This window comes from Lycium ferocissimum, chromosome 9 (genome assembly GCF_029784015.1).
Source record: "Lycium ferocissimum isolate CSIRO_LF1 chromosome 9, AGI_CSIRO_Lferr_CH_V1, whole genome shotgun sequence".
NCBI classification, from domain to species: Eukaryota; Viridiplantae; Streptophyta; class Magnoliopsida; order Solanales; family Solanaceae; genus Lycium; species Lycium ferocissimum.
In genome coordinates this window covers 38318589-38335576 of record NC_081350.1, presented here as the reverse complement: position 1 = coordinate 38335576, position 16988 = coordinate 38318589, and the positions used below count along the sequence as shown (strand labels likewise).

The window sequence follows — 16988 nt, the reverse complement described above, 5'->3', positions numbered from 1 at the left end:
GGAACAATTGTTGGATTGTTGGAAAAGTTGTATGACTTGCTTAGAATGTCTTTGAATATTGTTGGTAGGGGTTCGGGTTAGTATTTGAATGTATAAGTGTCGATGTTGGCTTGAAGGTAAGCCGTTGAGTTGAATATTGTGAATGTTGTTGAATGATGTAAAAGAGGGTTACTAATGTTATATTGCCTTTCGGATTGATTATTGATGTTGCTAGGTTGGTTGTTGTTGTTGTTGTTGTTGATTTGGTCGAGTTAAATTCTCGGGGTTGGTGTATTTACAGGGGAAATGTTGCCCAAATTTCTATAGAATTAAGGGCTAATTTGGAATTAAATGCCTAAATGGCTATAGCTAATAATTGATATTCGTTGACTTATTTGTAGACCTCGGGGAGTCTGAGACATAGGTTGGAGTTTGGATTAGCTTGGAGAGCAGACGAGGTATGTAAAGCGCAACCCTTCTTTCTTTTGGCATGCCTTAGTCGTAAATAGGCTATGATACGAACCTCGAGGAAATTCTACTCTCGCGACCCGACCATGTCTGTGATTATTATTTGTTTCTTGGTCTTCGTATGCATGATATGATGAAATATTGGCCCTATGTCTTGTGTATGAGTAAGTTTCAAAAGTTGTATAAAAGTTTGGTTTTTAAAAGAGTTTTGTTCCTAAATGATTCCGAAAAACTACGAAAGTCCGTAACTTTCACGTACGAACCGGATCGCCTCGATATGCTCAAAAATGATTCCATGATGTATGATAACTATATTTTCCATAGGCGGGCCCGGCTAGGGTCGACACCCGTTCGTGGGTCCCGCGACTCTCCTTTATGTACTTCCGACGACTTTTGAAAGGACAGGATATGACTATGATCCCGATTTCAAGTACGATCGGTTTACTTACCTTTTAAGTTTGTGATAATGATCTTATGCACATGATTTTGGTACGTGACTATGGTTTCGAAGTTCGGTTTGGTATGTCCCGAGTGATATTCGGAAGAAAATCGATTTAACTATTGTTTTGGCTTATAAAAGACGGTTCGTTTTGATTAACGTTGAGTCTTTGAAAATGTTTTAAACTATATTTGGTTACTCACGATTTTGTTCATGCGTTACGTGGTTACATTGTTCGCCAAGTCTCGGGCCGGTTATGTTATTGTGTGCACAATCTTTGTGTTCTGAGGTATGATGTGTTCCGTTCGCCGCGCCCCTTTTGGCCGGGAACCGTATATATATTATTCGTCGTTATGATGTGTCCGTACGCCGAGACCCTTTCGGTCGGGTACCGTGTATATATGCTACGTTATATGTTATATGTATGGATTACGGAATGTGATACATGGTATCGGGGCGGTGGTGGGGCAAACCCAATGGTGGGGCAAACCCGGTGGTGGGCAAACCCAATGATGATGCAAAATTCCACATTAGTTTAGGCCAATCCCACATTGGTTTTTGGTTTGCCAATCCCACATTGGTTTAGAGCCAATCCACATCGGTTAATGGCATCTCATATGAATGGGTCATGATGTTGTGATGCGTTACGGTATGTGTATGTGTGATATTGACTTGCGGGTACTTGGCGCGGTATGTGTGTATGTGATTTTGACGTACGGATTATGATCAATCGGTTAATGTCGGCTCGGATGATAAGTTATGATGTTATGATGTGTTACGGTAAGCAATTCGGCATTCGATTATTATATTTGTCTTCGGTACCTCGTTGTACGATTTGTGTTTCGGATGCAAGCTTGGTTCCGGTTATTATGCTTACGTTCGTACTTTCCTTACTTCGGTTATGATCTCGTTTTTCGTATGCTATGCTTTACATGCTCGGTACGTATTCGTCGACCCCTTTCTTCGGGGCCGCGTTTCGTGCGCGCGGTGTGGAACGGATGAGTAGAGGATGTTAGTAGAAGATGTGCCGAAATTTGGATTGGCGAGCTCCATTTTCTCCCGGAGTCTTTGCCGAGTCGAGCATTTATGTTATGAAAGTCTGTTTCATGTTAGAGACTTTACGGAACGATTGTCGTCGTGTGTACGAGATGTCCGTTTGTGCTATGTAAGCCGATGTATCATTATGCATTGTGTTATGAATTTCATGTGTTACTGATTTGTTATGGTTACGGGTTTTATTTGATTTGAAAAAGATGAAAAAGCATGTTTGATTTGTCGAAAAAAAAAATTTCATTACGTGCCTATGTTATGCTTTGCGGGCCCAGTATGGCTATGAGTATTATGAGAGTCTGCGGGTTCGCTCGGCCCTAAGTAAGGGTCGGGTGCCCATCATGCCCTATCGGAAATTAGGGTGTGACAGGTTATTTGTGACATTTCATCTTTGTTAAGTAATGGTGATACATTAGATATTTTTGTGTGCCACGAGGTGAATGAACCATGTGTTGCATTGGCTTTAGAATATGTCCCCCAAAATGGTGTTGGTGGGGTAGGTGAGGAATCTTCAACACCTTTAAATGATGCTGTTGAGTATCCAATCCCCCAAAATCCTAATGTTGAGCCTCAAACACTACGTGAGTCTCCGAACCTAAGCTGCCGAGCCATCGGAACCCTTCTAACCCACTGGCCGAACATCTGCTAACCCCATCTTCGAACCTTATAACCCTACCGCCGAAACTTCTAACTGCGCCGAACTCCGTTGAACCATCAACTAATCCTGAACCTCATAATCCCACTGCTGATCCTACTTGTAAGTCTGAAGTTGATGAGGATACAAGTGGAGAGAATGTAGAGGATGGATGTGAAGGGGATAGTGAAGATAACATAAATTGCATAGGTGTTGAAGAGGTTTTAGAAGATAGTGATGTTCATGAAGAGTATAGAGATTTTAGGGCAAATAGGAGACATTTCAACAGGGCAAATAGGAGAGCTAGAGGTACTACTGTTGGACAGGTTCATGTCAATGAAAAAGGACCAGATTTAGGGTATGATGAGACTGTTGTTGAAAAGGATAAATTAGATGGTAAGCTAGGGGGTGATGAACCTTACTATACAAGTGATGAGGCCCCTAGCTTTGAATTAGATGATGAAACAGGCTGGGCAGATGAGGAAGAGGTTGAACAAGTAGTGAATAAACCTCTTAGAAGGAAAAAGACCAAAAACAGAGTTGTATTTGATCTTACTTCTGAGAAGATTATTTAGGAATTAGGGTTGGTGTTTGCAGATGTAAAATAATTTAGGAAGACAGTTACTAAATATGCAGTTCAAGAAAAAATCCAGATTGAAAAATATGTGAATGAGCCTAACAGAGTTAGGGTCGGATCTTTGAAAAGGGTTGTCCATGCTTATTGTTTGCAAGTTTGGACGATTCTAGCGCGCATTTTGTTATTAGAACATACATCCCTATCCACAAATGCATGACTTCCACTCATAACCATTTTTGCAATTCTAGATATCTGGCTGATAGATACAAAAACAGAGTGACTGAGCAGCCAAATATTAGGATAGTGGATTTTCAGGAGATCATTAGGAAGGAACTGGATATCTATGTTGGAAAGACAACAGTGAGAAGAGCTAAGGATAGAATATTACAAGAGATTAGGGGTGATCATGTTGTTGAGTATGGTAGAATATTTGATTATAGAGATGAGATATTAAGATCTAATCCAGGCAGCACTTGTGTTGTTAAAATTGGAGAAGATCTTGAAACTGGAAAGAAGATCTTTGGGGGTTTTATGTGTGCTTTGATGCTTTAAAGAAAGCATTCTTTGGAGGTACAAGGAGGTGCATTGGTCTGGATGGATGTTTTCTCAAAGGTGTGTGTAAAGGTCAGCTATTGGTTGCAGTTTGCAAGGATGGAAACAACCAAATGCTGCCTATTGCTTGGGCAGTTGTTGAATATGAGAATCAATTTACTTGGAGATGGTTTGTGTCTCTATTGAAGAATGACCTTGAACTTGGAGATGGACATGAATTAACACTGATTAGTGACATGCAAAAGGTACACAAAGAACACTGTTATTAATATTTTTCTCTTGTTTTTCTTTTTTGTCTGCTGCTTATTATGTCTTTTTGCTTTTCCTAGGGACTACAAAATGCAGTAGATGATTTACTCCCAGATGCAGAATATAGGTGGTGTGTAAGACGTATTCTTGCTAATATCGGTCCAAAACCCATAAGGGGATAAAAAGAAGAAAATTATTTTGGATGATGGCAAAGTCCACTTTTGAAGCTGAACTGAGGAGTCATATTGATGAAATGAAGAAAATGGGCAGAGACTGTTTGGATGATCTCATGTATTACAACTTAGATAAATGGTGCAAAAGGTACTTCAAAGAGCACAGCAAGTGTGATTCAGTGGACAACAACATGGCTGAGAGTTTTAACAACAGGATATTGGCTGCAAGGTACAAAACAATTATCACAATGCTAGAAGAGATTAGGGTGAAGATGATGAAAAGAATTGGTCAGTTGAGAGAGTTTTCAAATACATGGATTACTGATATATCTCCCATGTCTCTCAAGACTCTATAAGAAAACATTAACAAGTCAATGAAGTGCAACTTGTCTTGGAATGGTGAAAGGGGTTTTGAAATTAAAGATCCTTGGGAAATTTGTATACATTGTGTTGACATTGTTAGGCGGACACATCAATTGCGAATCTTGGCAACTGAAGGGTATACCTTGTTCCCATGCAGTTGCTGCCCTACACTACAAGAGATTAGAGCCAATCCATTATGTAGCTAGCTGCTATAACAAAGATATCTATCTGAGCACATATGCTCATTTTATTCAGCCAATGAACAACATGAATATGTGGCCAATATCAAATAATCCAAGAGTTGAACCACCAGTAATCAGACAGATGCCTGGAAGACCAAGCAAAGCTAGAAGGAAGGAGGCTCATGAAAGCAAGAAAACTGGAAAGCTTAGCAGAAGTGGTGCTGTTATGACTTGTAGCCTTTGTCATAACAAAGGCCACAACAAAAGAGGATGTCCAACAAAAGATGATGTCCAACAAACAGCAAGTCAATCAAAGGTAAGTGTCTCAAATTGTTTTTACATAAGTTTGAATATAATCTAACACTCTGTATTTAATATAATCTAACATTCTGTATTTCAATAAACAGGCTAGAACAAATAGGGGGAAGGCAAACAAGAGAAGAATGGAACAAGAAGCTGAAAGTTGTGGAAGAGCAAATATAAGAAGGATGGAAAAAAACCGAGACAGCCTAGTTTCCGCTACAAACAACTAGTCAATCACAGGTAAGTGTATCAAATTGTTCTTACAAGACCTTAAATATAATCTAACATTTTGTATTACAATAACCAGGCTAGATCAAATAGGGGGAAGACAAACAAGGAGAGGATGGAAAATGAAACTGAAAGTAGTGAAAGGGGTGGTGGAAGAGGCATTGGAAGAGGGATGCAATAGCAAAATCAAGAGACTGAAGGCACAAGTAGTGGACATGCAAAAAGACCTTATAAAAGGCCAAGGATGGTGGGGGTTGGAGTATTGGTTGATGATGATGGTTGTACTACTCTTAATGTAAGTGCATTAAACTATTATTGTATGTTTGATCACCTGGTTTATTGGCAAAATTAGTTACTGACCTTTGTGCTTTATTTATACAGCCTAGGATGCCAAACAGAAGGGTCAATGACATTGGTAGAAGAGCTCCTATGAGATCTGATGTGGTTACTGGAGATATTGGTTACACACCACGCAAAGGATTCAGATGGAGGGGCAAACAAACTATTACCAGTAATCGACTTGACCAAATGAGGGGTGAGAAAATAATCCAAACAAGGTCTAAAGTTGCTGCTAACAATCAGAAGTCCAAAGTTGCTGCTAACATGCAGAGTCAATGCAGTACATCTAGAAAGCCCTCTGTGCCATGGAAATAGTTGGTTTGCAGTTGGATTTTTGGTGTTGCTGCTGCTGCTGTTATTTTGGCTTGGAGATGTCATTTGGCTAATGGTTTTTTTTTTTTTTGGTTTTGTTGATGTAAATTTGCTACTCTTAGTTTGGTGTTGCTTCAGTTGGTTTTTTTGGTATTGCTACTGATATTTAAGTATCAAACTCTAAAGTTGTATCAAACTCTAAAGTTGTTTATGCTAGTTTATTGAATGATATTAAGTCAATCAAACTTTTACTTGATATGTTGCAATGGAAAGGTTTATGCAAATGGTATTCAATGAATGGAATAGTTTTTTCCCTTTACTTGATATGTTCATTTCTTTCATTTAACACAAACAAGAACAAAATTCATTGACAAGATTCAAAGAAAATTCAACTCCTTACACAAAACAAACCAGTTTCCATACACATAATTCAACCCCTTACACAAAACAAAGAAAGTTCCACCTAAATCGATTCTAAAAACAACAACAAAAACACAAGACCAATTACAGAAAGTTCCACCTACATCTATTCTAAAAACAACAACAAAAACACAAAACCAATTACAGATGGAACTTTGATACAACTATGCTAATTTCAACTAAATGATAAAACCTAATAAAAGAAAAAGAAAAACCTTAACAACAAATAAAATGATAAGCTTCCAATTGAAACTATACCAATTGGCCTCCTCCTTCTTCCTCTTTTTATCAATGATCACCTTGTCTTTGGCCTCTTTGATCACCACATCATTTATCTCCTCTTTGCTCAGCAGATCATGATCATCTTTCTCCTCCGAGATCACTTGATCTTGACAGGAACTCCCCTCCGTCATCACCTCACCATGACACTCATTCTCCACCAATTTCATCTCTTTCTCCATACTTTGGAAATACGCTAATGATTTTTCCAAATCCTTAACTCTATTCGCCAATCTTGAAATAACAAACTTGGATCGCATATCAATATCATCACGATCCCTCCACCTGAAGAACTTGCTTGACTTTTCCTAAAATGAGTCTCAAACGAGTCACTTTAACTAAAAAAAAAAAATAGAAAAAAAATTAAATGACTAAGGATCAAACATACACGATAGCGTGGGCAAGACCAAAATCTCCTTCCTGGATTATCATTCGACCACGAGGTCTGCATTGTCAGCAAGTCTCCATGTTTGCATCGCACTGTCTCACGCAACATTGGGTCATTCTCATCTTTACAAATGCAATTCAAGCTTGCCCTTGACATGATTTTGCTTAAACCTTAACCAATTTGGATAAGTAAATTTGAGCAAAATAACAAAGATTACAAGTTAGTAAAGCTAATAAAATAAGGAAATTTCATACCTTTTGAATTAAATTTTTGTTGAGATGGACGATTTAAATGAGAGAACAAAGTGGGGCTTCCAATGGTGATTTTCAGATTTGGGTTTAAATGTGGAAGAAGAGTTTGTTATATAAATTGATTTGGTTTTTTTTTTTACAAATTGGGAAACCAAGTGGCGTATTTTGACTGGTCTGTGGAAGTTTTATTGATCCTTCACGCGCTCTTCTTGAGTGCTTCCACACCTGGTTCGAAAATGGGTCAAAAGATGGTGTTTATTAAAGTTTGAACATGTCCAGGGGGGTCATAGGACACCCGCAAAGTTTAGGTGTCTTATTGAAAAAAGGTGTCATCTCCAGGGGGTATTTATGTATTCTCTCGTCATTGGAACAAATGTTCATTTTTCGATCTTACTATAGTGTTGCACTTCCTCGATTCGAACTTAAGTGCCTTTCACTTTTTCTATTTATTATGTACAACAACAAGAAGAACAACACCACATCCAATGTGATCCACAGATCTTACCTCTGCCTTTGTGGGCCAGAAGCCGTTTCCGAAGACCCTCGGCTCAAAGAAAGGAAAAGAGAAGGAAAGAAGAGAAAGGAAAAGAGAAGGAAAGAAGAGAAAGGAAAATGGGAAGAATATATTTCTATTTATTATGTACGATGAGGAAAAAAGACTAGGCTAAGGTGAATTGAACTTTTTGTTAAATATGTTTAGAAATTTATACACTCACTTGTGATAGTCTATTCATAGACCAACAACAATAGCTATACTTAAAAGGTTAGAAAAACACAAATAGTTAAAGAATTTAATTTGACATCAATAAACAGGAAATCTGCCTTAAAATACGGCATTTAAGGCAAATTCCAAATTGAACAAAAGAAGAAGAAGAAGATGCTCATGTAGCACAGAGTTAAGAAGGAAAGCGTTCATTGACATGTACAAATTGGTTTGTGTACTCGGAATTTGAATTTTATAGGTTTTGGAATTTAAGGACAATGACTTCCAATGCTAGTAACTGAGTTTTAACTTTAACTTTTAATACATATATAATGGTTTTCTTAAGACACGCAGGGTTGAGGTCAAAATTATTGAATTTTGTCGAACCCGTTAATTCCGTCAGCTACCTTATTAAATAATCTGAGTATCATTTTCATTATCATCATCTATTGTAAAAGACTCGAAGAAAGTGAAATTGCCAAACCTACCCCCATATATAGTTTCCCTCGTAAAGGGGGTGTCTTAATTAAAGATTATTGAATACTCCACATCTTCATGTCGACAACCACAATCAGAGGTTTAGTTTGTACTGTACACATATGTATATGTAGAAATAAACAGTTTCTTCTTTTAGTGGTAACTTTGACTTAAAGCTTATCAATATGTACTTCCAGATGGTGAAAGACAGGGGGGCATCTCTTTCTTTTTGATTTTTCAATCAATCCGTGTCCGATCTTTCGCATTGGACCCGACTAAATTTGGATGAATATTTAGCATTTTTGCTAGCTGAATTTGTTTTTAAATATTCGACTTTTTAGACAAATAAGAAATCATTTATTGTTTTTTCCCAAATGTTTCTTGCTATTTCAATTAGTGCAATATTAATCAAGTGAGACGTTAATAAGTTATAAGAGGCTATTTAGCAAATATTCACAGTCAAAAAAGTGCGGGCGGACTCAAGAACCTGGACCTTAGCTTAGTGATGAATGAAGGGAAGCATTTCAAACTTTTTCTGCCAACAAATTATGTAGTGTCGTTGCCGTATAAAGGCCGTTAAGCCTCGCTTCCTTCTTCCTTTCATTTATTAAGTAGAAAATAATAGTCGACATTCTATAAGCGACTTCAGAAAGTTTACTTCTTTTGTGGTCGGCGTGTAAGCACCTCCCGGCTTTTATATCTTTTTTTTTTTCAAAGTGCGTAAAAAAAAAACAGATTATATGCACCGCAAGAATAACCTAATATGAAACAACAACACGTCAGAAACATTTCAAAAATTGAATCTGGACCACGCATGTATGGCAGCATGCATTAAATTCACTGAACCATCATTTTAATCTTCACTACTAGTAATACTAGATTGACATGAAGTTTATGAAAGATACTCCGAACTTTCTAGTTTTATTAAGTATAAATGAAGGGAAGCTCTTCGAGCTTTTCTTGTTAGAAGCTTATGTAGTAGCTGCCTTATAAAACCGTTAAGCCTCTCTTCCGTCTTCCTTTACTTACTTTATTAAGTTGAAACTAATCGTCAGCATTTTATAGTAATTACTTGTCCGATTAAATGAAACATCAGAACATTAGTTTTTTGTAGTCGACCATATGATGCCTCCCGACTATTAAATGACTTTTTGAAGATGCGCACAGAATTTTAAAAGACAGATAATATACTCTCGAAAATAGTAACCTAATTCAAATTCAAAACAACAACACGTCGAAACATTTCAAAAATTGAATCTGGGCCATACATGTATGACATCCTGCATTAAATTCATTGATCGGTCCTTTTAATCTTTACTACTAGTACTACTAAAATTGACATGAATTTTGAAAGAAACTCTGAACTTTCTAGTGTCATTTGCCCCAATCAAATGCTTCCTTCTGCAATGAATGTACGTAGTGCTGTAAAGTGTATAAATGATGCCACCAACCTAGCTCACGAGGACCATGGTAATCTTCTTCCTAATTAATTAAACCATTCATTGTATTCATGCTCCATCCGTGAACATCTTTTAATTTTTATAGCAACTTTTTTGTGTTATTATATGAGCTACCACCCCACTAAATTTGATCCAAGATTAATCCGGATTGACCTAACTAGTTATAGATAGTGTTGAAGCCAGAACTTTTAACAAGGAAATTTAAATAAAAAAAAGTATGAATGGCAAATTAAGGATTAATTCGTTTAATTCGGTCCGTACACAGCTAGTTATAGATTTTAGTAAAGCTAGGAATTCTAACAATAATTTCAAATAAAAAGAGTAAGAATGGCAGATTAATGATTAATTCGTTAAATTCAATCCATACCCACTAGTTATAGTCTTATAGATAGTGATGAAGCCAGAAATTCTAAGGAGGGAATTCAAATAGAAAAAGTATGTTCAATTCGATCCATACACAACTAGTTAATCGCGAAGCCAGGAATTCTAAGAGAATTCAAATAAAAAAATGTAAAAATGATACACTTCATGAAATCAAAGCCGCAGCCTAAACCAAGTTTGGACCTAATTAGCCACTATTCTATTAGAAGCTTCCATGTAATTTTTTTTCTTTTTCATCCAATACTTATATTGGGGTCTGATGAAATTTGTGCGGATTCGCGTCTAGTTCCACATTGGGGAGTAAAACACTTTCTAACAAAGGCGACTCCGCAAGTTAGTACATAGCATTATTAAGTTGCAAAACAACAAAAATAATCATGGATGAGAATTGAAGATAAACATGCATGTCATTAATATTCTCTTTCGTAGTCTTTTAGCGGTCTCCACAAATATAGACAAAACCTTGAGTTTAATGTGTCTTGTTTTCTTCTAATCTACCCACCACGAGATGCCAATTTCTTTAGCATCTTCTGCATAATTGGTTGATCCTACGTCCCTAAGTATAGTTCTATGGTACTACGACTTATCCTCAAACTCAAAATGTATAGTTCTAAAGAAATTATATATAATCTCATCCAATTTTGACAGTGTGTTTAGTATGACGGAAGTCATTTTTTAAAAAAATTGTCAAGAGGAAATCATTTTCTAGTGTTTGGTTATCAGTAAAATATTGCTTACTTCCCTCACTCATGAGCAAAATTAAATTATTTTCCTTACAAATATCTTACATCAACTTTTAACGTTCATGTTACTTGTTTCAACTAACATTTCAATATTATTATTTAGTCTAATCTTTAAGACTCAAGAATTTCATCACAACACACACTCTTATTAGTGTAATATTTATTTTTAAAGTGTTTTTTTTTTTTGAAAAATATTTTCACTACCAACCAAACACTTGAAACCATGTGAAATATTTTCCTTGAAAATTGCCTTCATGCCAGATACTCAAAATCAACTCAATTTTCATGGTAAATTATAAGCTAAACTACCCCATATGTATTTGCCAAGAAGTGCAAAGGAAGTGCTATTGGTTAGCGCCAAATTTTGATGACTTATAGAAGTGGTAGTTGCTGTTAATGTTACTTAAATACTCCACGTCTCCACCTCTAGGTACCGTAGATACAACTCTTAATAGTTGGAGTCAACTTTAAGTACCGTCACCCGTGATGTAAAGAAATCAATCACTTCTTGTTTTTTTTTCTTCAAATGAAATCAATCTTCGAAGGTAACTAAATAGAATTAAGCACCTTTCATCCAAAAAAACAAGGGATTGGTCGATTATAAGGCTCATGACCTGAAGACTATATGCTCGAATTAGACAGAAAAATTGGTAAATTTATCAGGCTCATAACCTATTGGTAAGACCTATCAGGCTCACAACCTGAAGACTGCATGTTCGAGCCATGTTCTCGACTAATCACTCTGAGATGTATTTTTTTGATATGTCGGAGTCTTGGTCCACAACTCACAATATAACCTTGGAGACATCTATGATAAGTTGGATATTGACAACAGAAAATACCAATAGCACTTTTTCACAACCAGTCCCCATAAACCATTACACATGTGTAGAGGTAGATTTCGCAATTATAAACCAATCAATACAGATTATTTTGCACTTCGCGCGCTACTATATTTTACAAGAAAAAATGAACGAAAACTTTAATACAAATTTATATATAGTAGTTCGAGAAGAAGGCGGGAGTGAACTACACCAGCTGGATGTCATAAAGGTGGACCGCATCATTAGGCAAAAATGAATTTAATTGTCAAATCTCACCCCCGTTGTTTTGGTTAATATCCAAAACACGCACCAACACATGTAGTATGTTTGCAATTTAAGTTCTAATATCTCATTTGTGTAAATACTTTTTTACACCATCATAACATTTAAGTTTCTTTTAATTTGAGATTTAAATCATAAAAAAAAAAGATACTCCGTATATTATTTGGTACAATAGAAAATAATGAAATTGATGGTGTAAAAATTATTTACAGGATACTGCCTAAACTCATATGTTTGATATGAAACAAAAAATAAATTACAAAGTCACAATCTTAAATTGAAGAAAAATGAAGAAAAGTAAAGCAAATATGTAAGTGGTACCAAATGATGAACCAATATTCTTGGAATGATGCCACATATTCATTGTAGGCCATGAAAACTTCAAATTTGAGTTCAAATACTAGCAACAACAATATCCCAAAAGCAGAAAGAAATTATTGTACCGCTGAATATAACTTGACCAAACACTATACATATTAGTCATCATTTTATAATTAATTACTACAATTAATAGTAAGATCTATATATATCAAGCACATGAAATACCAATAGAAGTCGCCATAAATCGCTCAGAACCGGTTCTTCTAACCAACGACTTAATTTCAGGCGATAGACCCTCATACTCCGGCCCTTCTGGAATCGTTGTAAGGGCACCAGATTTATCATAAACTACGTAAAATCCATCTTGATTATGTTGACCCTGATGAAAAAGCTGACTGTTACTCTGGGTCTTCGCTCTAAAAACAGACTTTAGAAGCTTCTGGAAAGATCTAGAGATTCTTGAACTACTTTTCTTGGAAACCGGTTGAGTACTATGTTGTTGTTGTGAATCAAGAACACGGCGGTCGGGTAAATGAGGCATGGAGAGGCTTCTAGAAGATATTATGGCTGAGTCAAGTTGTCGTTCGAATGATTTTAACTCGAATGAGTCATAGAGAGAACTTCCACAATCCCATATTTGAGGTTTGTTTGTTGAAGGTGCTAGTTTTTGTGGTGAGTTTTTTTCTGGTGTTTTGGCCATTCTTGATATTGTTGTTGTTATGGAAGATGTGGAGTGTTAATAGAGGGAGATTTTTGGGTTTATATACTTGTGAGTCATAAGAAGGTGTGTTTGGGGACTTAGGAGGCAATTTCGTACGTATTTATTTTGTGGCGAGTGAGATTTTAACGTGTTGGCTATGACTAATTGGGGGTTGGGAGTGGGGTGGGGGTGGGGGTTAAGGAAGTTGAAGGGCTTGATACAGTTGAAGGAGCATTTATGAGGATTGATGAACGATTTGGTCATTTAAGAAAAAGATGCATTTTTTCACGGGGTCGGATAAACATAAAGTGGATTTTAGAGCTTCGTATGCATTATTCTCCGTTCTAATTTATGTGACACTTTTTTCTCTTTAATCGCTTAAATAAGAATGACATCTATTCATATTTAGTTACAACTTAACTTCAAATTTCCCATTAGAATTATAATGTCTGGACCTTAATTGAAATTCCTAAGTAAAATATAATGAACGATAAACGTAAGCCATAATCAAAAGTAAAAGGATAAATTGAACCTTTTACCTGAAGCATTTTGACACGTTAAATTCACCTAATCTATACCGGATTTCCATTAAAGTCAAAAGTGTAGAATTGCACTTACAAGGATATAAATGGCTTCATAGAGTAATAGAGGGTAAAACTATAATGTCGTATAAATAAAGGGAGTAAATTTGGACATGTTTCTTGTGATTGTTATGTAAAAGTTATATACTCAAATCCAAATATATAGTGAGTACAAGATTTTTTAGAAGAGGGGAAAGAAGAAACAAAAAAGGTAAGGCAATTATCTCCAATACAATAGATATACCCACGAGCCATAACTTTATTCTTCACAGAGAAACTAGCACTCTGAAATTTCCCCTAGATCTTGAAGCTTTATAAATTTTATGTAGCATTCTTTATGGCATCATCAAAAAGCCCTTCAAAATTATTTAAGTACAAGAAAAATATATAAAAAAATATAAAAATAAGTATTATTTTTTTGAAAAAACTGCGTGAGTTATTTTATATATCTGAGGGTAAAAATATGGATATTCGATATATTACTTGTCAATGATCGTATCCAATATAAATAGCAAATTGAAGTCTTGAACTATTTTTTTTTCTTCTTTTCCGTTGCTTTTTTTTTTTAATCCGGAGGGAGTAGAACAATTGGTATATGAAGAGTTGGTAGTACTAATCACTTGTAACCCACGTTAATTAACGCTAGTCTCAAGGTTATTTTCACATTAAATTATTCTTTTCCTATTGGTATCAAAGTTCAACCCTTTTTTATATACCTTCATTTACTTCTACGTGTGAGATAAGCGTACAGATCCACCAAACCGTAGGAAAAAATAGAGGAAACAGAAAAACAAAAGATATTAATAATATTTCTGTACACACTAGTCAAATATATATACAAAGAAGAAAAGACTCCAATTTGCTATTTATATTTGATACGATCATTGACAAGTAATATATCGAATATCCATATTTCCATGATGTATATAAACGTATTACGCAGTTCATTCAAAATACTATTATATATTTTTCTTGTACTTAAATAACCATAAAGAATGCTACATAAAATTTACGGAAAAGGGCCAAAATTAACTTTGAAAAATAGTTCGGTTCGTTATCTTTAGGGTGATTATCATTCTGGGTTATGCGCGGGGGATTACTACCATCATCCTCTTCATATTTTACCCTCAAATAATTTTTTACTCACTAAAATAACTCAATCCCAGGAATTTTTTTTTTCGGCAAAAATAATACGGAATTATTTTTATAAAAAAATTATGTATTATTTTTTCCCATTTATTATTTTAGTGAGTAAAAATTTTTTAAAATTTTTGAAGGGCTAGGATGATGGTCCGAATAAATTGACCCCATAGTATAACTCCGTAAGGGTATAATCTAAAGAAGGCAGTATGAACTATTTTTTTCAAAGTTCAGGGGTAATTTTGGCCCTTTTCCGAAAATAAAATGTCCAGAGTCTTTTTTTTTTTTTGGTCAAATAGAGTGTCCACTTATCAAATCAAGAAACAATTAACCTTATTTTTGAGAATTGCCCCGATTAAGTGTTATATGATCAAATCCCAATGCCTATTTAATTAGGGGTAGTTTAGTCAAATTAACTATTTTTGTCTAGGAGTTAGTATTTTCTTAAGGGGTGTGCAAATGGCTAAGTGGACACTTTTTTTTTATCCGGAGGGAGTATCTTTTATGTTTACCATCTTCCTCTTGAATCACGAGTTCATTTTTCTTAATTTATATTCCCCCTGGATCAAAAAGAGTGTCCACTTAGCCTTTTTTTTTGGGTAAAAAAGAGTGTCCACTTATCAAATCAAGAAAGAATTAACCTTATTTTTTCATATCTGCTCCTACTAAGTGCTATGTGATCAAATCCCAATACCTATTTAATTAGGGGCAATTTAGTCAACTTATCTACTTTTGTTTAGGAGTTAGTATTTTCTTACGGGATATGCAAATGGCTAAGTGGACAATTTTTTGATCCGGAGGGAGTCTATAATAATGCTCCCTCTCCGGTCCTTATATGTCATTTATTTATTCTCGGACATTCATTAAGACACTAGGGGCGAAGCTGTGCAGAGCAAACGATGCTAAAATGAATCACCTACATAGAAAAATTATACTATGCGAACTAAATAGGACAAAAACAAATTTCTTTGATCACGTACAAACTACAAAGTGTGGAATTCTCTTTACATAAGGCAAGATTCAAGCGTAATGACAAAGGGGTTCGAAAAATACTTTGGGTCATATGTTTAATCATTCAAATCCCAAGTGTATCAGTCTCGCGTTTTTTGTCCTCTTGCATTTAGAAAACCATTTGGTAGAAGTATTTGACTCGATTACCCTTTTCTTCCTGATAGGAGTAATAATGATGTCATCTTTTTTGGAATAATAAGGATGAATTAGAAAGAAATATTAATGTCATCTTGGCTTTCAAATATGACATATATTGACTAAAATGGCGGATAAAAAAGACCGAAAAAAGTAAGATATAACGAATTCGTAACACTACAGTTTAAATTGTGCATCTTATAGCACAGGTTTTTCTAGGAGGAAATTCATGGAGAGATCAACACTTGTAATCATAGCACATTGCATTATGTTATCTTGATTGAATGATAATTACGTAAAAACTGTCGAGTCACAGTGTTGTCTCTTTCTAAATTAATTTTAAGTGGTCCAATCCTAATTAGAAATTCAAACAAAAGATACATAGGCTATGCATGCAAGTCAAAAATATTTTAATCTTTATCTTTTCAGATTATTAAACCACCATATACTTAATTCAATCAATTAATCGATTCCAAAATTTTCTTGTTCCTTTCTCTTGAATAAAACAAAATAATCTAAGATAAATTTGTATATATGGAGGCATTCTGTTATGAAGAGCACCTCAAAAGCATCTCTATTACAAAAAAATGAGATTTATATTAGTTCAAGCTAAGAAATTAAAGTAGGTACGTACTCGATCAAATAATTAGGTACATGTCAATTGTGTGATAAATTAATTATGTACTACCATGGTAGAGATTAAGATCACATGATATCTAAATATGAACGCATAATCTTGAGAGGGGTGAGAGAACATACCGTCAACTCCGATCCATGATTTAACAGCAGTTGTCAGCAGTTAATCCTGAAAGCAACTTTCATAGTTCGCTAGCTACCACGTACTTTTGATTGTTGAGATATCAACCATATCACATATTCAAGAACAAAATACACTAAATTGTTTCTGATTGCTAGCGAGAGAAAGGTTGGTCTCTACTATAATGCTTAGTTAATTATCACATGCTAATATATATTATACAATTATCGAGTCTTATTTATCCACACACATATTAGTGAGGTCTTTTATTTACCCACCACTTGGAC

The 16988-nt window shown here is 35.2% G+C and overlaps 2 protein-coding genes across 3 annotated transcripts; one reads left to right on the top strand and one right to left on the bottom strand.

Annotated features, from left to right (window-relative positions):
* Nucleotides 1-4843: 4843 nt before the first annotated feature.
* Nucleotides 4844-5946, top strand: LOC132069489 (uncharacterized). Of its 2 annotated transcripts, XR_009417790.1 has the most exons (4): nt 4844-4982; nt 5074-5209; nt 5277-5492; nt 5579-5946. XR_009417790.1 is itself a non-coding variant. In XM_059462832.1 (2 exons), the coding sequence occupies exons 1-2, from the start codon at nt 5442-5444 to the stop codon at nt 5849-5851; spliced, it is 324 nt and encodes a 107-aa protein (XP_059318815.1). In that variant the 5' UTR covers nt 5241-5441; the 3' UTR covers nt 5852-5945. The 2 variants fall into 2 exon arrangements, 1 of the variants encoding a protein (XP_059318815.1); XM_059462832.1 differs by lacking the exons at nt 4844-4982; nt 5074-5209 and having other exon boundaries at nt 5241-5492; nt 5579-5945.
* Nucleotides 5947-12400: 6454 nt separating this feature from the next.
* Nucleotides 12401-13167, bottom strand: LOC132069488 (uncharacterized). Its single transcript, XM_059462831.1, has one exon. It carries the CDS (start codon nt 13075-13077, stop codon nt 12586-12588), a length of 492 nt encoding a protein of 163 aa, XP_059318814.1. The 5' UTR covers nt 13078-13167; the 3' UTR covers nt 12401-12585.
* Between the last annotated feature and the right edge of the window lie 3821 nt (nt 13168-16988).

What these genes read in the sequence shown, in the direction of transcription:
- LOC132069489 (XM_059462832.1), top strand. Translation starts at nt 5,442, where the DNA reads ATGGTGGGGGTTGGAGTATTGGTTGATGATGATGGTTGTACTACTCTT. An exon ending in ATGGTTGTACTACTCTTAAT is followed by an intron (nt 5,493 to 5,578) that starts GTAAGTGCATTA and finishes TTATTTATACAG; the next exon opens with CCTAGGATGCCAAACAGAAG.
- LOC132069488 (XM_059462831.1), bottom strand. Translation starts at nt 13,077, where the DNA reads ATGGCCAAAACACCAGAAAAAAACTCACCACAAAAACTAGCACCTTCA.